Source organism: Onthophagus taurus, chromosome 7, assembly GCF_036711975.1.
Source record: "Onthophagus taurus isolate NC chromosome 7, IU_Otau_3.0, whole genome shotgun sequence".
Taxonomy (NCBI): Eukaryota; Metazoa; Arthropoda; class Insecta; order Coleoptera; family Scarabaeidae; genus Onthophagus; species Onthophagus taurus.
This window is the reverse complement of record NC_091972.1, coordinates 40,735,794-40,763,129: the sequence shown is the minus strand read 5'-3', so window position 1 is coordinate 40,763,129 and position 27,336 is coordinate 40,735,794. Positions and strand designations below refer to the sequence as shown.

At 34.8% G+C, this 27,336-nt stretch overlaps 1 protein-coding gene and 1 long non-coding RNA gene across 2 annotated transcripts; one reads left to right on the top strand and one right to left on the bottom strand.

Moving 5' to 3' along the window:
* Positions 1–1,172: 1,172 nt before the first annotated feature.
* LOC111420126 (scarecrow) lies at positions 1,173–25,800 on the top strand. Its single transcript, XM_023053043.2, has 6 exons — positions 1,173–1,689; positions 2,120–2,334; positions 13,209–13,369; positions 13,669–13,764; positions 24,026–24,112; positions 25,087–25,800. The coding sequence occupies exons 1-6, from the start codon at positions 1,433–1,435 to the stop codon at positions 25,342–25,344; spliced, it is 1,074 nt and encodes a 357-aa protein (XP_022908811.1). The 5' UTR covers positions 1,173–1,432; the 3' UTR covers positions 25,345–25,800.
* Positions 16,535–19,617, bottom strand: LOC139430515 (uncharacterized). Its single transcript, XR_011640933.1, has 2 exons — positions 18,908–19,617; positions 16,535–18,844 (listed from the first exon to the last, which is right to left on the bottom strand). It is a non-coding gene; the product is annotated as an uncharacterized lncRNA (long non-coding RNA).
* Positions 25,801–27,336: the final 1,536 nt, after the last annotated feature.

The following is a 27,336-nucleotide window of genomic DNA, read 5'->3' as shown; positions in this document are numbered from 1 at the left end:
ATCGCCTAACTCCGATAAACAAACCATATGAAACAAGTCGTGATACATCTAGCTTAAATATAATAAAGAAATAAAGTAAAACCGCTACAACTTGTAATTTCAGTTTGAGTGACAGGCCACAGGTGTACAGATGTCGCTTGACATCAAGACCCATCGCACCATTGACCCAAGAGCTCTGCAGAAGTACCATAATTTAACTGGAGCACTATTTCCATTCATCGGACACGGTCCTCCAACCACGCCGGTAAAAAAGGCCGGTGTATTGTCGCGCCGGCGACACCTACACGGGTGACACGTCGCGATGTAATGCACAGGGCCCTTTGATTATGATAATGGAAGCGCGGGACGGGTTCGCTCAGTCGGCACTGCTGGACGATGGAGTTTCTCGCTGGAGTGTGCTCCAGTCGAGAACCGCCCTTCAGGCGGCTCTTTCAGGGATCTCCACGACCCTGATTGCTGCTGACCGACAGCTTATATAACCCTTTTAAGGTCCTCTTCATTCCTCCTTCGCGATACGCTTTTCATAAGCTAGGATCTAATGCCGCTGGTGTTTTCTACGTTTTTGTCGGAAATTTTAGGACAGACGCCGTGGTTTAAGACTCTCCGTTTAAGAGGTGCTTTTAAATAATCCTCTGGATTATATGTTTTACATAAACGACAAGTACAATAAAAAATGCAATGTATGTTTTTTTGTACTTAACTGAGTATTTCACAACAATGAATTATAGATCGTTCAAGATTTGTACAATTTGAGCTGAAATTAGAGGAAGCTTTAAAATCAATATACCCAATAAAACGATATAAATATACAATATATCGTTTGTGAGCAGCCTTCCCAGTCATTGGAGAGCACTTGTGCAATACGTCGTCAAGTAGGCGTAGCCAAACGATTGAAAAGGGCCGTCGAAGTGAAATTGAACCTTGGTATGCTAAGTTTATAAGGTTTATCATCCCTACTTGCGTCAAATGGATATTGGTCTTTACAGCCCGAAGGAAGTAAGGTTGAGATTGAACAACTGCAAGCCAGCAATAGTGAAAGGACGCCCTATGCGCGAAGAGTTAGGGTTTCGATTGGTCGATAGGCGGGACGCCACGCCTTGCCGTGATCGTCGAGTGCCCGGGATGCAGTGGGGCTCAGGGAGAAGTGCCATGTACACTTTGAGGACACTCTACGAGTACGCTTAGGCAAGTTAAGCGCTCTTCGTGCCTAAAGAGTCTTACATCAAGAGCGCCCTGAAGAGTGCTATACCTCGATCGCTGATTTATTTATATAGTTAGTCGGTTTGTTTATTGAATTCGGGTGTCCCGGGTATCGGGTTCCGGTCGAGTTCCGCGGACGAAGTGAAGAGGCGTCCCTGGTGCGTCGGGACGCCTTTATGGGACGCTGACGTTGACGGCGGTGCTGTTGGGTTCGGGAGCGGACCTGGAGTCGATGAGTGCGGGGGGCAGCTACGGGGAAGGTCCCGTGGTCCAGGACCGGGCTGATTTACACGGCCTACTACCCGAGCTCAATGGCGTCGAACTGGCGATGAGCCTTAGCCCCAAACACAACCAAGGAGGACAAGTACTCAGCCATCTTCAACAGTTACACCACCACTCGACGCCATTCAGTGTTACGGACATTCTTAGTCCAATTGAGGAATCTTATAGGAAATTGGAATTGGCAACTAATCCACCGTCGCCTTACAGGTATTTTAAAACAAATATAATTCATAGCCAATTTTCGTAAGATCGCGTTGAAATATAAAAACAGTCCAAACCAACCATCATAATTAAGCGAAATCCTTTGTGAGTTTCGCCCGTTCCCTTATGATTCATATTTTAGCTAATCCCGTTGTCAGGTAAATTTTCTTTCCGGTCGCAAACGCCTTTCTCTCCTAAATTGTATCATTAGGCCATCCTCCCATGAATAATTGCCATTGAAAAATTGTACAATGAAATTTGTTATGGTCAGTATTATTGTTAATGACGTAATAATTATTAGGATTAGTATGATCTGTATTGTAAAGTTTTGGACACAGGTTATATGAATGTTTATAAATAAACATTTTTTTAAAGTTATAGATATATAATAGGTTTCACTTTTAATTCCTTACAGCAACTTTAACAATTATTACAGATCAACGTCTTCGGGGAGCAGTATTAATTCACCGGGAGCTATAGGAACTTCGGGAATTCCCACAAGCAGTTGCGGAGGCGCCATGAACGGCGGTTATCCTGTCATGGGCCAATTTGGCGGTGGTCAATACTGCCCTGTTTCAGAAAATTTGGGTTTAGCTCCACATTATTCCCCAGGATGGTACCAAAGTTCTGCAGCTGACCCACGATTCGCAAGTAAGTAACAATTACTTTTATACTATTCTAATATCTATCTAATGTGTTGGGGTAAAATAGATACGGACTCGTGCGGAATAGTGGCCTATTTTGTAATAGGATACGCGCGGTGTATCCCGGTATTCGCCTTCTCAGATAGTAACGTGATCCAACGGGCGTGCGTAAAGCCCTAAGGGGGTGTCTTATGGCGGACCCTTTAATGTGTGAAAACGGAATATGATACGCCCCATTCTCTACATTTCATCTACAAATAGCTTTGGTGTTTAAATAATAATTCCGAGGAAAGATTTAAATTACTTATTTCTAATGGTTTCTATTTTTTTAATTATAACTAATATTAGTTATATGTAATGTGTTAATTAATTAGTGTAACCACTAATAAAGAAAAAAACTTGCATTGAAAAATAGCTGTTAATATTTCATCATAAATAAATTATGGCACTGTTTAAATATAACTGCATACGCTGCACTGCAACGATATTTAGAATTCCCTATAGTCTATAACAGTTGATTGCTCGTGAATAATTTGCATACAATCTGCATAACAATTTTGTTATAAATATAGGCAATGCCTTCCAAAGCTTTTATTGTTAGATTCTATACCATGAAGTTTCCGCACATTGCGCAATATACTTGTAGAAACATATACAGAGTTTATTCTTTATGATGATAATTTCCTGATATGGTAATAATCATAAGTGTTGAAATGTGCTCTATATTATTACGTACTATTATAGTACAATATCTCAAATATTATAGAGTTTATGTCGAATTTTTGCAAGCAACAGTTTTGAAAATGTCTTTTGTCGTTTAGTTCGTTAAAAATATAACTTCATTTTCATTACATTCCTCTTCTTTCGGGAAATTATCAAACGTTGCCTTGATTTTTTGCTTCTCTTGACTATCTAAAGTAAACGATATTAATTCACTTTTATTTTATTAACACGTTAATTGCCAAGTATAAAAATAATCTTTCAGAATTAACGGCAAGATTCGCAAGATTTGTGTATTTTTCATATTATATCACAACATTAGAAAAATAAATTATGCAGGGTGTTTCAGGTTTTTGTAGCAGGACTTTAACAGTCGATAGATCTTTTAAAATTAGCACAAAAACTTCATATAAACATAGGTCGACAAACGCTTTGTATTGAAGATACAGGGCTTAAGTTAAATTTTTTAATTGATTTTCATTTAATATTACGCGTGTATTTCAACCGATTCTATTCAAATTTGGTATACGGAGGTTTTTTGGCATGAGAAAGACGATTCTGGAGTCCGTTTTACTATAGCCGGTAAAGGGCGCTTTGTAATGTATTCTTTACGGATTAATATAACAATAACTTTTCTGACAGTATACTTTTTGGCTTTTTGAATAAAAATTTTTATTCTCAGTGCTTTTTTAAGCAAAAACGGTACTCTTATCAAAATGCACTAAAGTTGAGACCAATTTTTTTAGAGGATTGTTAAAGATAGGTATAATAATGTTTGCCATTGAAACAAAGTAGGTAAGTTCACTAATGTTTTAGTTTATTGTATCAAGTGTCAAATCACCAGTAGTTGTTGATCAGGGGTAAATTCAATTTTCTTGTTTATAGACGTGCTAAATTCATTAGTCTTTTTCCTAATCGTGTTAAATTGTTTTTTTTCAAAATTTTTTAATTTTTTGTTTGCTGCATGAAAACTTTATAAAATGCCGTTTATTTTTCCTAACCAAGAAGCGTTAGCGGATATTCATTTTGTATATGGGTTTGCAAACGGAAATTCAGCAGAATTAGCCCTAGAGTATAAGAGAAGATATCCAAATAGAAGACATCCTTCTGTGTTTGTGAAAGTGTATAGACAAATAATTGAACAAGGGCTAAATAATGACGGGTAGATCGTAATAATGACAATGTTATACTGCAAAGAAACTTTAGAAGAAGAATTTTGCGACTACGAGTGTTAGAAGAGTTTCGAATGCCTTACGAATTTCTAAGGCGCGTGTTTATCGCCTTTTAAAACATGATCATAGACATGCTTATCATTTACAACCCTTGTAAGGATTGCAACCAGGCGATAAAGAACGGCGTGTAACGTTTTGTCGGTGGATTCCTAAAGCATCGGCCAACAATCGAGATTTTTTAAATAATGTAATGTGGAACGATGAATCGTGTTTCACAAGACATGGGATTGTAAACTTTCACAATTTACATGTTTTGGTATCCCCACGCAATTCGGCCACGAAACTTCCAACATGAATGTAGTGTCAGGTGTTTGTAATAATCATCTTTTCGGGCCATACTTTTTGCTACCACAACTGACCGCTGCGGCGTTCTTGTAATTTTTGGTAGCTGACCATGCCAATATGTGGAATGACATTGATTTAGCTTTAGGAAGAAAGGCCTGGTTTCAACTTGATGATTGTGTAGCTTATCATAGTAGAGTGGTAAAAAATTAGCCTGACAACCATTTTCCTACAAGATGGATGGTGGACCAGTCGCATGGCCCCACAATCTGCAGATCTTAATGCTTTAGACTTTTTTGTGTAGATATATTTGAAAGGAAAATTGTATGAGACACCTGTTGCCACAAGGGATGAACTTTTAATAGGATTAGGAATGCTTGTAATGACATAAAGCCGTTCTTAAATACCATTACTCGATCAGTAATTCGTCGGTCAGAATTATGCAAGCAACATTTTTCACATTTTCAACAATTTCTTTAATTTTCTTCTTTTATTATTTAGATTCAAAACATTAATAAACTAAAACATTAGTTAATTTACCTACTTTGTTTCCATGGCACACATTATTTTAACTATCCTCTAAAAACATTGGTCTGTATCGAATAATAAAAAGCGGATTATCTTGAAAACGATAAACTTTAGCGCATTTTGATAAGAGTACTCTTTTTGCTTAAAAAGTACAGAGAATAAGAATTTTTATTCAAAAAGCCAAAAAGTATACTGTCAGGAAAGTTATTGTTATTTTAATCCGTAAAGAACTTCATAATCGTCTTTCTTATGCCAAAAAAACCTCCGTATACCAAATTTGAAAAGAATCGGTTGAAATACACGTGTAATATTAAATAAAAATTTAATTTGAACACTCTGTATCTCCAAAACAAAGCGTTTGTCGACCTATTTTTTTTAGTTTATATGAAGTTTTTGTGTTAATTTTAAAAGATCTATCGACTGTTAAAGTCCTGCTACAAAAACCTGAAACACCCTGTATAATAATAATTTTAAATAGAACTAAATCCTACAAACGTTAAAAATCCTGGCATAATGATTTTGTAACGTTTCTAGGATTTACTTAACTTAAGGTAATTTATGGTGTAGATTATTTCCGATCTGACACATTTTCGCCACTTTTCGTCTTAAACGTCGTACAACAATAGTCAAAAACTTGATGAATACTTTAAGTCACTAAAAATGCACAATATGTGAGGCTCTATCTACATGCCAAAGACTTCTTCGACAAGGACGCATAGAAACCAAACCGGCCAAATCAAGAATCACAAGAAACTACTTGACACGACAAGACTTACTATTGAAAAACCTTGGCTTCTAGGTCAGCTTAAAAAACTCCTCTTCGGTAAAGACGTAAAACAGTCGTTTTTCAACGGTGATTATCTGGAGAATTCGGAAACATATCTTGGATACAACAAACAGGTAATACTTATCCAGGCGACAAGATGATGAAGCATATGGAAATGCCTTTCTAAAGTTGAAGGGTCTCCTCGTAAGAAAGCTAAAAGGAAATACAAAGATCGATATTACCTTTTCTTTTTACGAGTCTTTTCGGTGAAGCCTACTTAGCCTACAATGAGAACTTCTATCAATCCACACTGAATTAACGCGCAGCACTTTACAGACGAGTATCATGAACCAATGCAAGACCAAACCAGACATGGGAAATTCTAGCTGATATACTGATATATTAAACACTTTTGTAATCATAGGTAAAACTCGGCTCCGACTTTATTTCCAAGATGTCGAATTCGAGAATAAATTCCTTGAAATTTCTCATTTGTCGAGTAATATCAGTAATCATTATAAACGGTTTATGGAAAAATCAATAAAACGAGTCTAAAGATTTAATTATTTTGCAATTTTTTGGTGTAAAATTAAATTTTTTCCGACAGTTTTAAACGAGTTTTGACGTCATTGATATTTTTTTCAAATAGCAATCCCCAATTTTTATTGCAGAATATGAAAGAGGTTTTTTTTCTAAATTTAGTGCAGTCAATTTTCTTATACAAGAAAATTTTCGAGAAAAATTACTTTAAAGATTAATTACTTAAAATTTGCTTAAATAATAAAAATAGGAGTAGCCATGAGTAACTATGGTAAACAATTATTTATATAAACAAAATGTGTGTTTTGAAAAACTAAAACTTTCGCCGTTTATGAAAAATAATGTAATTTTTGCAAATAATAACTGCAATCTCTTTCATATTCCGTAATAGGGGATTGCTATTTGAAAAAAATATTGATGAGGTCATAACTCGTTTAAAAATGGCGAAAAAATAATTAAATCTTTAGACCCGGTTCAAGGATTTTTCCATATCCGGTTATAATGATTTTTTCGCCTATATCCGCTACTTTACGGGTGTCTGTATATGGGCTGTATTTCACTACCAGTGGAGCTATATTCATCTTTGAATCTAGTCATCGACAATGACTTTCAATTTAATGTACGTGCTAGAAAAGTGTTATAACTTAAGAGTTTGGCGTCCACTTTTCTGTTGAAATGGCAATCTTTGAGGCGTTTTTAACCTAGTTATAGCAATATAATTACTAAACTTTCAATAAACACGTTTAGTTTGTTTTTCATTGAATAAAATGGTATTCATAAACCTGTACAATTGCAATAGTCAGAATGTTTAGTAAAACCGTAAAGGTTACGCCGAAAATGATCCCTAACATATCTCAACATTGTTTCGGTCACATCTTCTCTGACATCTATGAACATCCTCTTTGATATCTCGCTGGATTATGTCTAATATCTCAATGTCATTCATGATATAATTCAATGTCCGCTTATTTATTCGGCAAGATCATGTGTGAGAGCGGATGATTTGCATTTCTATTTGTTTCTTATACATTTAGTTTACGTACTTCGTCAGAAATAAGCAACGAAAACATTTAAAAAATGTTGCATTCATTGCACGCATTTTCATGTGCGTTTTGATAGATATCAATGATCGATATCAATGACAAATCGTTTTTGGTTCTATATTTTTAAGAATCGAAATTGTTTACAACAGAAATTATAAATGGATTGTTTGATATTTTTTCAGATTTGTTTGAATGACAAAATAGGGACCAAAATACTTTTATGAATATCCAGCGACGGTACAAGGTTCACGTTTTATTACCATATGTTTTAAGTAGACTTGTGTCCTTGCCATTTCGAATATTTTAATTTTTTGACCACTTGCGTGTTCATGCTTCGGTGATCAAAACCGTTCATGCTCCTCAACACTTCGTTCCAGCTCTTCCAACTTCTCATCCCTAGAATCTCTTAAGCGTCCCTGGTCACGTTCATGTCACAATGATGGAAATGTTTATCAATCATTAATAGATCGGGTGGGGTTAAATTGCTAATGTTAAATTCTTAAAGTTAATAAAGTACATAATTTGGAAATCCTGGAATCTGTAGACCGGTTAGATTCATATTTATTAATGACTAAAATCATCATTGTGCTGCTCTTTTGAGCATATTTAAAGAAATTTAATGATTACAATGACAACGTTCTAGTATTGATGATGAAGACGTGTATAAGTTTGGACTTACAGTTTTATAGCAGAGAATCCGGTTTTAGGAAAACATGTTAGATCTAGTAACAAGCTGTCTACGAAGAAGTGTTAACAACATCGTCTAGACTATATTCTAAAAAATTGCAATTAATCCTAAGTGTTTCAAATCAAAGTATTCACTTAAACAAACATCATTAGCACGTCATCGAATGTAATTTCGAAGTTGAGAATATTTCTAGTCTCTCACCTACCCTATTCACGAAGCGCGGCCATTGTATCGATTCTATACATGTCCGGACGCTATGCTACACGTACGTCTTGAATAAATATTTATTTTGTAAATGCCCCTGTGTCCCGGTCCGTTCCAGTAAATAGGAACCCCGGAAAAATGGGGTGGTCTTAAATAAACACTGTCATCGGTGATCCGTCGGCATCTGTTTCTCAATCGTTTTGTCATAAGATCTATAACAATTTCATATGACTTGAATCGAATTTTCAGAAAATCGATACATTTAACAATAAAATTTTACATTTGAAAATGGAGTATAAATTATCCGGAAACAATGCAAAATTTAAATGCGGATTCCCCCCTCGTCAAATAGAAAGTTGCCGCAGTAACTCCACCTCTTTCCCTTTCGAATGAGAGAGGCCGTGTAACTATCTGACAGTTAGCAAATACACTAAACTAGATGTGTTTACAAAGCTCTTCAGATCCAATGACAATACAGTAGTCTGTCTCCGGCTACAGATAGGAACGAGTCGCTTCAGTATGGCCACGAAAGTGATTACAAAATCAAAATCTATTTTTAATGATCAACGATATAAACGTAAAGCTACGTGTATGACATGTCGATAATGTAATACATACCAGTTGCGTTCCTCTCACGAGGCCATTCTACAACCACGGCATCAATCATGATTCCTGTTTGCATACCGATATCCTTGTAACGTTATTTATGCGTGTTCTCGAGGGTTGTAAGGGCAGCCGTTAAGGCGTGGATGCGCTGTCAAAGCTTTAAGAAAAAAAAAGAATAAGAATATTATTTGAAGATGTATTCCAAAAAAAATATATAAGTAGATTTACTTATGACGCGTCATGTACGCGCTTTAACTGTGCTGCAATTTCTCGTTCTCTCTTTTTCGGAGTTGGTATTTAAACCGTCGCTGTCACTCCATTCAAGTAAAATTGAGCTTAAGACAGGGGAGATACAAAGGAGGCATTCAGGTATATTTATCGTAGGATATTAAGGCCCATTGTGCGGGGATCGAATTTTATTGTTGTTCGATATCTCTTTTTCTTTCTCTTTCCATCGCCGGCATAAAAGCGGGGGCGGTGCGTCAGCGAAAATGTAAATAGAGCGCTCGATATTATTTAATGTTTACGTCGGAAGGAAAGGAAAATCTTGATGGGGTAGATTTCTTTAAAAAAAATTATCATCAATTTTTTTTCAAGGCATACAAATTATAATTCTATAAAAAAGTATAACGTAAAAAAGTATAATGTCAACATAATTGTAAGGTGCTAATTTCATACGCTCTAGCACTTCCACGTTGGTTATCTTCTCTGTCCGTTCCGTTATCAAGATAAGACGATACAGGAACATGAACATGAAAATGAAAGCATCTCTTTTTCCCTAGCAATGGGCTCAGTGTCCAGCTTTTTGATTCATAAAGAACACCGATTTCTACTTGAAGAGCAAATCGTGCGCTGTAATCTTGCAGTTGGTTCATAAGTTTCTGCAAGTCACTCATATTCTTGACAAGCACTATCGTGTCGTCAGCGTAATACCGAATTTTCATTAGTAGAATTAGTGGTAGAGTAAGTAAGGTACTTTTAAGGAGGACTGCAAGTGGTAGAGTAACTTTACCACGGTACTATACTACTCTACTCTACTACAACCAATTGCTCTACTCGACCACTTACGTTTTCATTAGACGCGTTCACAAGATAATACTTACCCAATATACTCTACCACTAATTCTACTAATGAAAACCCGGCTTAACGAAGATTATACACGTTGACACCGTTTATCCTAATTCTCACCTCTGATTCGTTTATAGCATCAAGTATTGCTTCCTAGTAGCAGATGTCCCATCGGTTATGATATAGGCTCTTTTGACCTCTAAATTTCAAGATAGAAATTCCAAATTCGATATGTATTAAGCCACCCTGCTTAACCAGGTGATGACTATGTGAAATAAATTCTTTTTTTATAATGAATATAGTTTTTCAATTTAATATTAAGGTATCTATATAAATGTAATCAATTTAATAAAATGTTTATTAAAAATGTTATGCCAAAAGATTGTTTTGTAAATTGTAACAATTGCGCGAAGAAAATAAGACAAAAATTATGTTGCGAGGAGTTATTATTTTCTTTTCCTGCCTGCGACGGTGTAATGTTGACGTGCTTTTAATTCTTTGGTTGAATTTACGTGTGATTTTCCTAGAGTTGATATTGAAGTTCTGCAAACCACTTAGTGTTCGAAAAAACGGACATGATTTTAATTTACGGCGTAGCAAGGCTCAACGCTTGCTTAGCATCACAGAATTATTCGGAAAAAATTCCGAATAGAGTCACACCTGAACGGAGAACATTTCCGAGATTTTTGGATGGATTTCTTCGAGTGGGGCACGATGAAAGAAATTGCTTACCAAACAGTAAGAACAACGCGAGAAGATACGCAGCAACATATCATTGCCGCCTTTGAAGAAATCAATCGGCCGCACCTAGGAAATAATGTTCAAAATTCATTTAGACACCGGTTAGAAATGTATATTAATCAAGAAGGACATCATTTCGAACATGTTATTTAAAATAAAAATACTTTTTAGATAAAAACGGCAAATATATCTTTTAATCTTTACAACAAAAAGATTTTATTAAAATGTTAATCGACGGCACCAAGGATATAATGTCCAAAATTCATTTACATACCGGTTAGAAATGAGCATTAAGGAAGGAAGAAGGATATCAACCGGCAATCAACGGCTCCTAGTAAGGGTAGTAGTCTCGGTCCACGGTATCATAAATTTAACTGTACAAAGTCTTTCTTAACTTCCTTTAAGATAGCTATTTGTTTTAATGTCTCGAACATCAAGTCTATCGAAAGACGTTCAAAAAAACCGAATTTGATGAGCTTGCTTATTCCGTCCGAATCCAGATTTTTGATGACAAATTGGGTAGAACTTTAAAGCAAGACAAGGTTTTGTAACTCAGTATGCTCGCCTCGCTTTCGAATTGTTTCGGGTCTCAGCAGCACGATGAAGAAGTTGTAAAACGTAAGGTTTTCGGAGAAATACTAAAGCTTATTTTGAGCTAAACAACTAATATTTGCGAAAAGTTGAAAATTTGCTTGTACAGTGTGAAGAAGTCTCAATAGTAACTCAATAACGTGTTTTTTACCCGAAACGGATAAAGCTATAGATATCGTGTGTGTGGAAGTCTTCTTTTATTAAATTTCAGAAGAAGATTTTGACTGATGATCTGGAACCACTTATCTTGTTTAATATACTTCTAAAAAATTCGGAGGTTTCTGGTTTTCAATTTCACAACATAATATGAGGTCTATGTCATAGTAATGTATTATCAACAATTTTTATTAATACATGTCATTTTCATTCATTATTTTTAAATTTTTAGATAAAAACCATGTTGTGAAATGTGATAAATTTGATTAGTTTCGCACTTTAAATCCAGTGATGGTAGTAATAGCTGGCATATGACTGTTTGCGGATAATATTTAGTTGCTATATATGTTGATCTCCGCTATATATCATCATGCTATTAACGCGCCTCTTGCAGTCGGAACGAAATCCGTGTGTACCTCAAACGAAGTTTGAGGTGATTGATCACTGGCACTGGCAACATCGATCAGCTTTTCTGTCGCCTTATTATGAACTTAGATGAACTGCAAATTCAGCGATCTTCTCTCGCTGTTGTTGTTTGCATAGTCGAACGATTAATATTTAATTACATTGCTACATCTCGTTCACTTACTCCATTATCCAGCAATGTCACTATCTGCACAGCTCGTCGGTACTTTTCATTTATTATTACAGACTACACTGTATTCTACGAAAGCCTGTGTAATACTAAGATAACTAATGAAAAACAATTATGCCGGTGATGTCATCATCGGAAGCAATAAGGTTATTCGGCCCTTGGAAATTTAAGCAGAACTCAAAATACTGACAAATGATTGAACTTCTTCTCCTTTCTTGAAAAGTTAAACAATTTTGGTGCAGTGTTTGGCTAATGCTAGCAGACTATCACTGCCATACAGCAATACGAGAAAGTTAAGTGTAATACGTTCAAGTTCATTTATTATGATATTGCTATGTATGTTTTCGAAATTACTCTGCCGAAAGATTGAACCAAAATATCTTAACGTAGTAATAAAAACACTTGATGTACTCGTGACAAGGTTGTAGTTGTTAACTGATCATATCATATTATAACATTTGCCGAGAAAGATATAGTCCATTCTATTGGATAATTTCAATAATTTATCTGCCCCAGATAACTGATAATGTGTAAGCTAGGCAAAAGTAACATTCTGGACTTTAAATACCTACTCACCTTTGGTGCTATAATCTCTATTCTTTTAATTCCATTCTAGATAAGTCTGTTTTACATAGTTCTTGAAGACTAAATTGTAGTTGTATACAGCGTGTCCGGTATCTTCCGCATCAGAGCATTATACGGTTGTAGGATACATTATTCTGAAGCGATCTTGCCAATAAAATTTTTTCGAAATGTTTATAATAACCGCACGGGAACTGTTTCCCACGTGTACTCACCAATAGATTCGTCATGGAAAGAGAAATAAACTTTTTCGATGATTCAAAGTCGTTCTACATTAACATTCTACATTAATCGTTCTACATTCGTATCATTAGTCGTTCTACATTAATCGCTTCAGATTAATGTAGCCTACAACCGTATAATGCTTTGATGCGGAAGATACCGGACAGCCTGTATACCAAATAGAAAGTTTATTATCAACGAAAACACACTATAAACTTTAGTGGTTGTTGCAATAGAAAATACCTATTCTATTTATAATTTTCCAAGCTGGAATATTCCTGTCGAATAATTTGTTTCTTTTTCTCTCTGTTCGTAGTTTCCAGGCTGATGGGCAGCACGGCCTCGGCGGCGAACATGGGGCACGGTCTCAACACGGGAATGCCCGGCCTGGGCGCTTGCGCAGTACCGGACTCAAAACCCATGCAATTCCCCCTGGCACAACGCCGGAAGAGGCGGGTCCTCTTCACTCAAGCACAGGTAAGGCCACGCCTAAAACCGCGCGCCCCCGACCTATCGAAGACCCTCGGAAGTCCACGATCGCCAGTGCAGCTAAATTTCGTCTACGTTCGACCAAAAATTTTTCTTCTACTTTACCGACGGATTACCAATCCCGTATATTAACAGTGAAATTAAAATTTAATTATGTGTTATACAGTGCGAATGGGAATTTTAGTATAATTAATTTTTTTTTAAGTGAGTTTTTGAATAAATATTGTAGATAAAATGTAAAGAATACATCCAGTTATGATTGTAATTATCTTTTTTTAAATTTTCAGGTTTATGAACTAGAAAGGCGATTCAAACAACAAAAATATTTATCAGCCCCCGAAAGAGAACACTTGGCATCCTTAATTCATTTAACGCCAACGCAGGTGAGTTCTTTAAAACATATTCAACGTCAACGAACTAGTAGTAGGTACCTATATTTAATTATTCGTCGTGGGGCGCTGTTCTTAATGTTCGCGCTTCTGTCGGCCTATCAAATGCGATGTCGAATTTAATTCCAATTAAAAACTCCTTCCCTAATGAAACCGAACTCCGCTTTCGTTCGCCGCGGCCATAAATTCACGGTCGCTAATTTAATCATGACTTCAGAGGCAGACGGAGTGCCCACCCAAAATTAATTGCTCAGTCGCTACAGAGTTATGTGTACTCGGAAACCTAAGATCAATATTTAACTTTGGGTTTAATTCGAATTTTATATCATCCCCCAACTGTATAAAGTTAACCACTTTATTTAACTATTTTTCAGGTTACAAATCTAATTTGGATCTAAATCTTAATTTTGAATCTTTTCTAAAGTAAAGAGATTTTTGTTAAAAAAATATTTAAGTTTTAATATCTTTTGCATATCAACTAAAACAGAACTAACTGCTTAAAAACATCTGATACATTTAGTGTCAATTGGGGTCGATATTATTATCTCCTTCTTCAACTCGACAATCACTGATTTCCTTCCCAACACAGCAGTTTGTTAAAACAAACAAACGGAAAGTACTTATCCGTTAAATCGGCCGTAAATATTTAACGTCCCAACCTCCCGGTTTCCTCCGAGAGTTTTTGTTCGGTATCTTCAAGCGATATCGAATCCGGACCAGTTGGGGATCGTGTAAAAAATACAGTAACCAATTACTCCGGTGCGCAGCGCCCGATTTTTTTTGTGCGCTCGCGTTTTTTTGAAGGGTCGTTTGAAAAGGGGCGCTTTTGCAGAGCGGCGTCCACTCAACGCTAGATAGAGCGTTTTGTGACGTCGATCGACCAACCGGCGTTAGTGACGCCGGCGACAGCTGGTTTTCAGAACTTGCGGGACCCACAATGGGCTCTTGAAAATCTGCCCTCTTGCTTGATCGGGCGTGCGCACGTTTTACCAACCGCTCTTCATACACAAAACTACTACATCTTGATAAAGTAGAGCACATTAAATATAGATTTAAAAGAAATTGGTATAAAATTTGTTAATAAAATACGCTAAATCAATTTTTTTAAGCAAATGAACCATAATAATGCTCCCATTTTCTATCGAAAGTTAACCAATCCAACTCGACCAATTCTAGTGAAACTAAATTAAAACACAACAGTTCCTGGACACCAACCCCTAACCTAAGTAGGAGGGTCAACACAGAACTCGTCAAGTTGTTATTTGAACAATCGACCCTCCTCTATACTCATTTCCTAAAAGATACATGTAAAAATTTTAACAACAAAAATCTCTTCAATACGTTTTAGTAAATTACATGTGCATCATTTATTTTTTTGGGCAACGTTATTCTTTTCGACAATTGTCCTCCTATACCTATTTCGATTAAACCACGGCAAAAATGGGATTAAAAGCTAAACATGTTATCTACTCTTTAAGTAGTACTCTTTAACTTTGCAAAAAACACACTGAAATTTCAAAAATTCCACTTTGGTAAAATTTTGTGTAAACCTAGAGGTATTGAAATGAGGTATTGATATAGTATATATCTTGATAGGTATCAACTTTATAAAAAAACATTTTATACAAAAGTTGTTTAATATTTTATTTGCCATAATAAGACAGCATTCAATTGTTTTTATTTCAGAAAACAAATGAGCAACGAATAACACTTGAAGTTTTTTAAATGGCAATGTAAGCTTTCGTTAGGCTCATTTGATAAAGATTACTTTTCTCTTTACGATGACGTAAAATTTTAGTACCCTTGTATCAGAAAATTTTTGAAAACATGTAAAAATTAATTAATTTTAACATTTTTTTCAAAAATTTTCTAACGTATGAATGTATTCTTTCGTTAGGCTCATTTGATAGAGATTTCTTTTCTCTTTACGATGACGTAAAATTTTAGTACAAAAATTTTACGCCATCATAAAGAGAAAAGAAATCTCTATCAAATGAGCCTAACGAAAGAATACATTGCCATTTAAAAAAATTTAAGTATTAGTCGTTACTCATTTGTTTTCTGAATTAAAAACAATTGAATGCAGTCTTATTATGGCAAATAAAATATTAAACAACTTTTGTATAAAATGTTTTTTTATAAAGTTGATACTTAGCAAGATATATGCTAAATTCCATACATAATGGGCACCCTGTATTATGTATATTATACAGTGCTACACATATTACTATGAAATTGCTCAGCAATTGAACACCTTTTCATTGCAAACTCACGTTAACTACACTTTCGGAAAAAAAATCCGGAATACAAAAAAACATTCTACTTTTAATACTACTGTAGGTTTTTGCCTCGAAAAAATTAACAGTGTTTCTCAATATTTCCTAAAAACAAACAATGATTGTATTTAATTTTTAAAATTATACTCTATTCATAAGAAATTTATAAAAAATTTTGTACTTGACGGGTTTTTGCAATAAAATAACTTTTCTTAAAAAAATATATATTTTTAGTAAAATTATACTGTTTTGAAAACGGTAGTGGGGCGTTAAATAGGAACACCTTATACTTTATAGTTAAATTTATTAAATATCAAAGATAAAAATTAAACAATCAGTTTGATTTCAAACAAAGAACAAAAAACTAAAGAGAGAATCACAATTTTTGTGGTTAAATCTATTAAACTTAAAATCACTATCAACAGTAGAACATCAAGAACTACCGTCTTTATGTTACCGTTATTTGTGTGTTCAATTTATTCATCCTCATACGCCCTGTCTCCGTTACACTCAGCTTCTGTTGTAGTCCACTGGAGGATGTCGTTGTAAAAATCTTCATACTCTGTAGTGTACTTGGCCAACTTCTTCAGGTCGTTGATTTTCTTTATATTGATGGGAAGCTTTATAGACGGACAGCACTGTAAGGAGCTCCAGAACAGTACTATATTTTTTCAGTGTGATCGTTGAGAAGGTGAAACCGTCGTAAACTGCTTAGCAACCACTTTTCCTTGGTGAGTTTTGTTATAATAAAATTTTTTGTATGTGGACACTTTAAAAGGAATCTTGTCTTCCTTTTGAATTCCTCTTCCAGAAGTTTCATCTGAGTTTACAATCCCCTTATAAAACTGAGGCCACCAAGTATTAAAACTATAGATCATCTCGCTTGTTACTTGGTGAACAGCAAAGCGCCGTCTTTTACTTGATTTAAGAATTATCTCAGTGTACTGACTTGATGTGTAAACTCTATCTACTCTTCGCATAAGACGTTTAATACACCCAAAATCACGATCACAGGGTAAAAATGAGTGTCCCTGAGTGGGAAGAAGTGTTGAGCAGTCTTAATAGTTCCCCTATCACAAAGATTCATTAGAAATCGCACAATACAATGATTTTTGTTTTGCCCTGAACGGCCAGCACTACAATCACCATTATATGAGTTTTCCTTCTTTCTATGCTTAATTTCCCTAGCTTCTATCAATGTTTGCAAATGTAAATCTTGTTGGTTTTTAGTTTCTAAAGATGTAAAATTAGTTTCAGATCGCACTTTTCGTGTCGTTATCAATAGACAAACTACTTTTTCGAGGGCAGTTGCACACAAGTTCATTAGGAATAGATTTACCAGCAACACGGTTACCTTTGTAGTTTGTGTACTCTTCACCTTTTAGTCTTGCTTTCGTTATGACATTACGTTTATATTTATCTTCATTTACAACACCTCGTTTACTTTTTACTTCAGCTTCATCATTAGAACTTCTACTGTGCTTTTTTTAAAACGAAATAATCATAACACACTAAGTGAAACTGTATAATCCATTCAGAAAATTCTCGTGACAGCAAGTGACGATCGGTTGGTTCAACAAAAAATTACTATAGTTCGTTTTTTTTCTATAATACTTGTCAATGTAAATTTTTTAGGGTTTCTGTTGGTATTATCTAAGACCCTTATAAAATTTATGTTGTTTTTCTGATTTTTAGTAACATTTTCACTAACTATAATCTGTTTTTTATTTAAATCAATTGTCAAAGTGTCGTCAAGTTGGTATTGAAAGTAAAAGCGCATGTCGTGACTTTTACTTTAATTGTGTGCCACCACTGTCTATCAAATTTGTTAAGATTGATTAAAAAACAATTTTCATATAATTTTTTTGCTGCTAAATCTACCATAAAAATGTTAAGAAAGGGTGGAACGGGATGTCAACTGTCTAAACGCGAAAAAAACTCTATAATTAGGTATTGTGAAGAAGTACAGACGGAGACACCAAATACGAATTTAAAATATATATGTGATAAAGCTTCACGTATTTTTGATGTATGTGTATTGCACTTGAGTTTTAAAATTAAATTTATATTCAACATAATTCTATTAGGTTCACAGCACGACGGTTTTTAAAATTATTCAAACCTACAAAAAATATCAAACTGTAAAAAAGCCAGAAACACAAGGGCGTTGTAAAATGAACTACAAAACGGATAATAATTTATATTTTATTAAAGAAGAGTTAGGAAGACAAATACAAAAATTGCATGAAAAGAAACAGTATTTTAATCTTAATGATTTACTTAATTTTGCAAGAAATGAATGTGATTTTACTAATGGTAGATCAAAATTACATAAAATTATAAAATCTATGGGATATAGATATAAAAAGATTAGCAATAGAAAAGTGTTAATTGAACAACCACATATAGTTTCAAAAAGAATTACATTTTTAAAGACATACTTGCAATACCTAGAATCCGGAGAGTATACTTTTGTTTTTCTTGACGAAACTTGGATTTACGAAAATGGCACCCAAGTTTATCAATGGGTAAATGAAAATGAAAGATTCGGTATTCCGCAAAGAGCAGAAGGCGAAGGAAAAAGATTTACAATCTTGCACGCAGGCACTTCGTCAGGGTTTTTGCCAAATTGACAACACGGAGCACAGAGATTATCATAAAAATATGACATCAATTATTTTTATGGAATGCGTGAAAAATCAATTACTTTCAGCATTAAATAATTTGGGTGCGAAGTGTGCGGTAGTAATGGATAATGCTCCATATCACTCAAAACAAATCGAGAAAGCTCCAAGTTTCTGCACAAAAAAAAATGATATAAAAAAATGGTTAACTGAACATAATATACAGATTGAACCAACCTTAAATAAAAAATCGTTATGGGAAATAATCCGTTATTACAAGCCTCAAATTGAAAAATCCTTTGAAATTGACAAATTAATAAGAGACCATGGCCATACTGTTCTTCGCCTTCCTCCATACAATTGCCAATATAATCCCATTGAACTATGTTGGGCGTTCTTAAAAACTTATTACAATAAACATGTTCAGTCCAGCTCGGAGAAAAAGATCTGTCGTGTCAAGGAGACTTGGCAAAAAGCTCTTGGTCATTACACTCCGGAGATGTGGGCAAATAGTGTACGCCACTGTGAAGAACTAATTAAAAAAGATTGGACAACATTAATGGGAAATTCATTAATAACTGATTTACCTCCTGTCATCATCCAACTAGCGGAAGACTCAGATTCTTCCAGTAATTCTGATTTTTAAACAATATTCAAATTTTAATTATAGCACTTAATTATGTTATCTTAATATATTGCTCACGAGTTTTAATTTCAAAACGTAGATATTAGCCAAGTGACGAGAGATTAGTGGCTTCGTCTTTAAAGTGACAATCAGTGACAACTTCGTTTAGAATATACACAACCTTACTTATTATTTAGTGGAAAATATTATAAAGCGTGGTCATAGAACATGGTATCTAGGGTGGTACAAACCGTTTTTTTATAACAATTTGGCAATGACAATTGATTTAAATAAAAAACAAATTTTAAATAGTTAAGTTTAAAATACTAATAAATTTTTAGATAAATACGTTTAACGAAGTAAAATTAATTAGAATTAAATAGAACAAAACACCTTTTTATGGTAAATAAATGGCAAATAAACACCCCACAACATTTTTTAAGCACTTTTTTTGAATAACGAAAGCTAAAACGTCAGTGTGACATATATTTATTTCAAAACATGATAAAACAAAACTCCCTGTTAATTTTGCCAACTTTACAACAATATGGCAGGTATTATAGAAAAAAAATGAACTATATAAATTTCACAGTTATTTTGGCGATTCACCGCGGTTCATGTTGGCAACAATGTTCTTTTAAATTTTATAATTTTAAGGTTACGTTTCGATTTAACGATTAATTTTCAAAAATAGAATATAAATATAAAATAAATGTAAATTATCTAGTAAATAGGAAAGTCGCCATGCGATTTTGCTTGACGGTTATCTGCACTAAACACAAATTTCAAAATAAAATATAAATTATTAGAAATTTTGATAGTTGATGGGTTTCCGCTTTAAACGGTGTGTTTATAGTAGGCCATTCAGCATCTATTCATATCTCATTTTCGATAAAAATGTGAATTGACGGGTTTCTGAAGTAAACGATTAAATTATACCAACTTGAAGTGCAACACCTGAATGAGAAATCTTCGCAAAGGTCGCTTGGAGGCGAGGCGCTAGAACAGATTAAACAAACTTTATATTGATAAAATTAGTATATATCTAGCGCCTCACCCGCAAGCGACCTCGGCAATATTATACATTATCGTTCATTTGACATCTTTGAAAGTAAATCACACGTATAACACTTGAATGAGAAATCGTCTATCTGAATTTCGCCGAGATCGAAAGTAAACCAAGCATATAACACTTAATTTAATCTTGCTTTACCGAGGTCGCTTGTGGGCGAGGTGATGGAATTGTAATATTAACCCAAAATGTATCAATTGTTTGAAAAATTATACATCTGAATTAATAACCAGCCGGAATGACGAGTAGGAAAATATTTTATTATTACATTCAAGTTATTCAAGATTTTGTTTATTTTATTTTCATTTAAACATTATGAATTGCAGATTCATATAATGCTGAAACGATGCTTAGGCCAATCATATCAAAAGCTTTTGATCAGTCGCGTTAACATAATATTGTGACGTCCTTGTCTGTCTAGCGCAAAATATTATCATCGTTATTTGTTAGATATAATAAAATACTGTTTTTCCTTTGTACTTCTTTTATTAAAATGGATGTTAATGAATAAATAAATGTTTGTTAGTACTGTAACAAAATCGAAACCTCTAGTAAAATCTGATAATGTCTCTGGAAAGAAATTGTTGCTTTTCACAAATGCATAAAGGTATTTGCCACAGCAGTTTGGAAAGAATTTGCAATTAGAACTTACCAAATTGCAAAGTCAGACGAAAAGAAACAGTGGCAGAGGATTATCATTATGTTAAACGATTTTTGTTTGATACTTCTCAAAAAATGTTACTTTTTTTCTGAAATTTATCGATGAAACTCTTAAAAATAATAATCTAGTTGTATTGATAATATCCAAGGGAGCGTGAATCCTGGAAGGGTCCAGCTCACGCACTTTCCGATGGGGTATCGTAGGTCCTATACCTAAAAGTAAATAAAGGCCGGGTCCCAAAGAGTAAATTCTTTCCCAATTACGCGGTTTGATTCGGAGAAACGCGGCCGCCTGCGAACACTTGTGCCCGAGTCGTAGTGAATGCGTTCATCGGAGCGTCGCAGATTTTCCACCTACACCCTAACGACCTTTCAATACCACTACTCTTTTTTGCCCTTACGAACGGTATAGAGGGTGCACGGCATTATTATTTTAATTGCCTCTCGAAAACTGGTCGGTTTACGGCTCCTCGGGCCTCTTTATTCCGAGTCTCAGCACGCACGTGAGTGCGTAAAGATTTTCAAGATAAATAGCTTAAAATTTTTATTAAGAAAAATATTATCTTAATAGAGTTTTTTTTGTTGAATGAGGCGTTATTGTTTTGATAGTTGCACGTATAAAGCTAGTCATTCGTAAACGATTACTTTTTAAATAATACGCGCGACACGTGTGGGTTCAGTGGTCGGAAGGGAAAATTAATAAACTGCAATAACTGGTTGCAACCAAATATTATTCCAGTGGATTAATATTGGCCGGGCACCCTCACCTTATTGCTGTCCAACGCAGCGGGACGCCGGTCGAACCTATTGTGTTCGTAAACGACGCCCAATTATGCTAATCCCTGTTTAATGCCCCTTTAATCCAGTGACGTGCGTCGCTTTAGTTCCCAATCCAAGATTATTGCACGTTTATCAGACTAATATTGAAACATACCTTATTTTTACCCTTACATTTTTTTAATTTTTTTAATGGAAAATTCTTAGTAATTCAAGATACTTTACCGGCAGCTTTAACAGAACAAACGTTTGAACAAACAGACGTGAGCTAACTGAAGAAGTCCATCAGAGCTTTATTTGCGGCAAACAAGGTATTTTTTTTGGATAACGAACATAGAAGTTGTTGGCTTATAACCCCGGTAGCGTGTTTCACCATTACGTAGAGAAAGTACTTATAGACAGAGAGCAAAGTAAACAGTGGTCACCGCGAACTTTTTTGATTAGTTGAAAGGAAGAGCGTTCAGATGGATGTTAAATAACCTCGCTTGCGTGATATTCAAGGTCCCTGTTGCCACCGGATTGTCAGTTTAATTGTTTTTAAATGTTGCAATTTTATTTATTACCTAACCTTAACTAATAGTGGAGAAAATCTTTATGATGATGTAATTATTATTAATCAAAAATTAAATTGGATAAGCAGTTATTTGAGGGGACGACTTAAAAAGGTAATTCTATGAATTACTATTATGTAATACTTCTGCTGTCGTCAGGTGATTTGTTTGGGGCTACTCACACAAGTTTGTTGGTTCAATTCCTGTTTTCTATTTCGTACCCATTCGCTAACTTTGCATTTCTTTCTTATATCTTCACTTCGCTTTCTGTACAATAAGGTTTTCCCCGGAATCTTTCTAAGAATTTTCATCGCAGTTGTCTCAAGAAGTGTTCTTATTTTTGATGTATCTGGTTTTGTGTCCGATATATAAGTCATAAAGGCCCTTATCGTTGTAATATATGTTCTTGTTTATATGGTTCGATTAATATGTTTGTGTTTCCAAATCAGTTGGTTGAGGCACCCCGCTATTTTATTTGCTTTTGCCACCTGTTACATTCATACCCAGATACTGAAATTTTAGTTGTTGCTCTTGTTTAAACGTGGCTTTAGATTTTGTTTTTTCTGCGTGTTGTATGTGCATCAGTGTGTGATTTTCCAGATCGGAGTCCTTGTTGTACAGGTGTCCAAATTTCGATGGGTTTGCAGGGTATCTCAGTTATTATGAAAGATAGAAAGTTGCCGCTTTCGCGAACCTGAGCTACTTTTTTGTGAAACTTACAATGGCGCAAACCAAATTTTCATAGTCCTCTTCGTTTTTGATATACAGGGAGTGTTTGAAATTTACGATTTTCAGACACCTCCTGTATCTCGGCTATCCGGAAACTTAGTAAAAAAGTAAAAACGGGTTCTAATAGATTTTTTCACGTGGAATCCAATGGTGCACGTAGAATTTTTCTAGTCATCACGGTTTTTGAGTTATAAACACAACTCAAATACTGAATACTCAACTTCTAAAATACCTAACTCTTTATAACTCAAAAACCTTGATGACTAGAAAAATTCTACGTGCACCATTGGATTCTACGTGAAAAAATCTATTAGAATCCATTTTTACGTTTCCGGATAGCCGACATACAGGGGTGTCTGAAAATCGTAAATTTTGAAACTCTCCCTGTATATCAAAAACGAAAAGGGCTATGAAAATTTGGTTTGCGCCATTGTAAGTTTCACAAAAAAGTAGCTCAGGTTCGCGAAAGCCGCAACTTTCTACCTTTCATAATAACTGAGATACCCTGCAAACCCATCGAAATTTGGACACCCTGTACGTCAGCAAGCGAATTTTGTTAAGAGTTATTTTGTTAGTTAATGTTGCCACTACTCTGGCGGTAGTGGCAAGTATTTTTATTATATCGAAAACTATTTTATGGTATCATTCCCTGGCAGAGTTTCCTAATCTGATGGTCTTTTCGTATTCCTTTATACGACATGACTTGAAAGTTTCAAGATAAAGAGAAATAGCAATAGTCAACAGTTTATCAGATTTAATAAATAATTATGGCGCAAAAACAATCATTTTACTAATTTGAAAAAATTGTCTTTCAACCATTACAATGTTTTTGTGATATTTGTACAGCAGATGATGTATAAAATAAAATTCCTCGAAATGTCGTCATCCATAAAGAAGGTGCGCCAAAAGGCAAATATTTATCCAGATCTCTGTTGTTGCAGGTGAAAATATGGTTCCAGAACCACAGGTACAAGTGCAAAAGGCAGGCGAAGGAGAAGGCGATGGCCGAACAGAACCAACACAACCAGGTACGTACGTTTGCAACCTACCTCACCTTTCCCATTCAACAATCACTCCGCAAAATCCTTATAATCCCACAAACACGCGCCCCAGGGTTTCCTTTACGGACAATAACGGCTGTCGACGCTCGTTTAGAACTTAAAATAACTCCCAAATCGCATTTAATACATCTATAACTCAGGTGATTGCCTAAAAAACTTGTCTTTGACCGCGGTAATAAGATGCCAGAACATGGCCTCCGTATTTACTTAGATTTGTGTTTACAGAACTCCATCCGACGAGAAAGCGTGTTGTGTTTGGACAAACGTGCTTTCTATGACGCAATTACCGGAGTTTAAAGCGAAGACATTGTTTCGCAATAAAATTATTAAATAATATTTGTTTTGGTAGAATAAATTTCTTAAGAATCAATTTAATTTTGAATCAAAAAAAGTACTTTTTTAAAGAAACTACTTAGGAAATTAGTGATAATTTGTGGCGTGATGCTGACTGTTTTAGTAGTGGTTTCGAGTATGGCATCCGTCGGAAGCAGTCGTCTGAAGTGATTTTAATAATCGCTGATTCAATTACGGGGGCAGCACGACAGGATCAATTTAGCAAGAACTAAACGGCAACTCCACACTTTAGTCAGTTAGTCATTCTTATTTATCGAAATTATTAATAAAATTAGGGAGAAAAATGTTAATATAAATTTAGTTGTAACAAAATCATCATCATAACTAACCCTCAGATAAAACGTTAACGGGAAAAACGTAACCATGGCAGCCGGTGACGTAGCGTACCCTCTCGAGTGAGCGTGTGCTCAAGTGGTCATCCTCCCTTGTTCCTCTAGCCCCTGGAAAATAATGCAGCCGAGAGAGAAATTTGTCGATATTTTTAAAGCTCACGTCTGTCTCTTCACCTCCACTTTTCATCCCCCATGCTTGTAATACAAAACAATTTGGCTTTGTTTTATCTTTTTTTTTCTTTCTATTGCTTTCAGTCGTCCAGTTCACCGCGTAGGGTGGCCGTGCCGGTTTTAGTCAAGGACGGAAAACCCTGCTCCGGCGGTTCAAACAATCAAAACACCACGACGGTTTCTTCATCAGAAATTTCAAGACAACAACAGTCTCCGGTTTGTCCACCGCAACAACAAACCCAGTGTATGGCTAACGGTGGATTAGCGATGGCTTATCGTCAACAAAGTAATTACCAGCAACAGTGCGGGACGTACTTACCACTACAAGCGAGGGCTTGGTAGTATAATTAGCTGGGAATTAACTTTGTAGATATGTAATATATTTAAAATGTGTATCATCTTTCCTTTTTGTTTGGAACTATAGAAAAAGCCTTTTTTTACGTTTTTCTAAAGCGTGCAATTGTATACGAGAAACGAAACGATTAAGAAATGGAGCTTCTGTAACTGCGCGTAAATCCCCCGAAATGTATAATGTATAAATTATCGATTACAACCGATTGTACATATTAATTTATCTGACAATGAGTTTAGCGTGTAATTTCTATTAAGATGATAATGAAGGCCGATGATAATTTCCACGGTATTAAAATTGTAAGATACCTAGTTGATAAATACGAAATCTATTTATAACCGTAAGTAGTGAAAAGAAGAGACATCCTTATTGTAACACCCAACCCGTAGATGTGTTTTTAAAAATTCTAAAATTAAATAAAACGTATGTACAAATTATCAAAAAAATTGTTTCATTAATCCTTTAAAAACCTATGAACGAGTTTAACCTTCTACATGCCAACGTTCTCTTTTTGGGAACATAGCATTTGTAATTTTTAATTGACTTTTTTATAAAACTGACTTTGTATTAAGGTGTTTGTTTCAATTTACATTTTTCAAATTCCTATTTTTATTTTGAATGAGCGTACGGCCTTTAAAAGGTTAATTACTGAAAAAAGCTATCTATGTTAAAGTTATTAATATCGATACAGTTCAAATTAGATAACTAACATATTTTATGAAAGTTATCTATTATAAAAATACTGAAAATATCCAATTTATTGTAACTATAATGAAGTACAATCCGTTGCCTATTCTGAACATCTTTAAATGCCCCCTAAATTTATTGATTACGCTATTACTATCAAGCAAATCTTGATTGGCAAACGACAATTGCTAAAAATCACTAACACGTAACACCATTTCTCAATCAGGATTAATAAAGTACTAAAAGTACTATAAAGTGCTAAACTTCGAACTTCACGCCAAGCAGTTCCGCGAACACAACCAACCTGCGCAGATGATTATTTCATTTACGATTATTATCGGAAACGTAAAAGAAAAGAATTGTTTTAATCACACGATCGATTCACTCTATAAGTTTGTTCTACAGGGTGTTCCGGTGACATGAAATTAACCTCATATACTAGAGCAAAAATGATGACGATTCGTGAAAAAAAATTATTATAAAAGTCTTCAAATGGCCAAGATATGGGCCATCAAAGTGCAGAAATTTTAACACATTTTTCTAAATATTTTCAATACCATTTATGATAGAGCGTTGAAATTTGGTACAGGGTACACAAATATCAAGCAAAATCATTGAACCAATTTTGACTTTGATCGGGCGGCGGCAACCATGCTATACAGGCTGTCCCTAAAATTTGTTAGCTCAGAACTTTTTTGTTCGCTCGTAACCCTACATTTATTTTTGTACTTTTTAATAGAAAATTTATTTTATAAACTTTTATCACTCTTTGAAAATTTTGATAACATTGACCGTTTTCGAGTTATACGCGAAAATATTAAGCTTCTATTTCAATGATAACACTAAAAAATAAAAATCTTCGAAAAAGTCAAGGTTGGCCATGGCAATTAAAAAAAATAAATTGAGCTGTCAACTTGCTTATGTCCTTTAAACACAAACGATAGTTTTTTGTTAGTTAAGTTTTTATTAATTTTAAGTGTTCAAAATGGAGTTACACATTTAGTGAACAAACTGACATGATTTTGACATTAGGGAGATTCATGGTCGGGAGAAATTTTCGAACCGCAGAGCGCCCAATCGAAAAACATTTTTAAGGATTGAAACCCGTTTAAGGGAAAATGGGACGTTCAAGCCGAAATTTACTAACAACGGTAACGTAAGATCAGTCCGAACACCCGAACCTTCTTCTGAAGGTATTCTAGACTACGTAGAAGAAAATACTACAGCTAGTACTTTGGATATGGCGAGGCACTTTTTTACTTCAAAAACAATTATCTGGAGTGTTCTTCACGAAC

Bases quoted from the DNA above. Each gene is read 5' to 3' on its own strand.
- LOC111420126 (XM_023053043.2), top strand. From the start codon at position 1,433: ATGAGTGCGGGGGGCAGCTACGGGGAAGGTCCCGTGGTCCAGGACCGG. The intron at 1,690-2,119 runs GTATTTTAAAAC...CAATTATTACAG, and splicing joins AATCCACCGTCGCCTTACAG to ATCAACGTCTTCGGGGAGCA. The intron at 24,113-25,086 runs GTACGTACGTTT...TATTGCTTTCAG, and splicing joins AACAGAACCAACACAACCAG to TCGTCCAGTTCACCGCGTAG.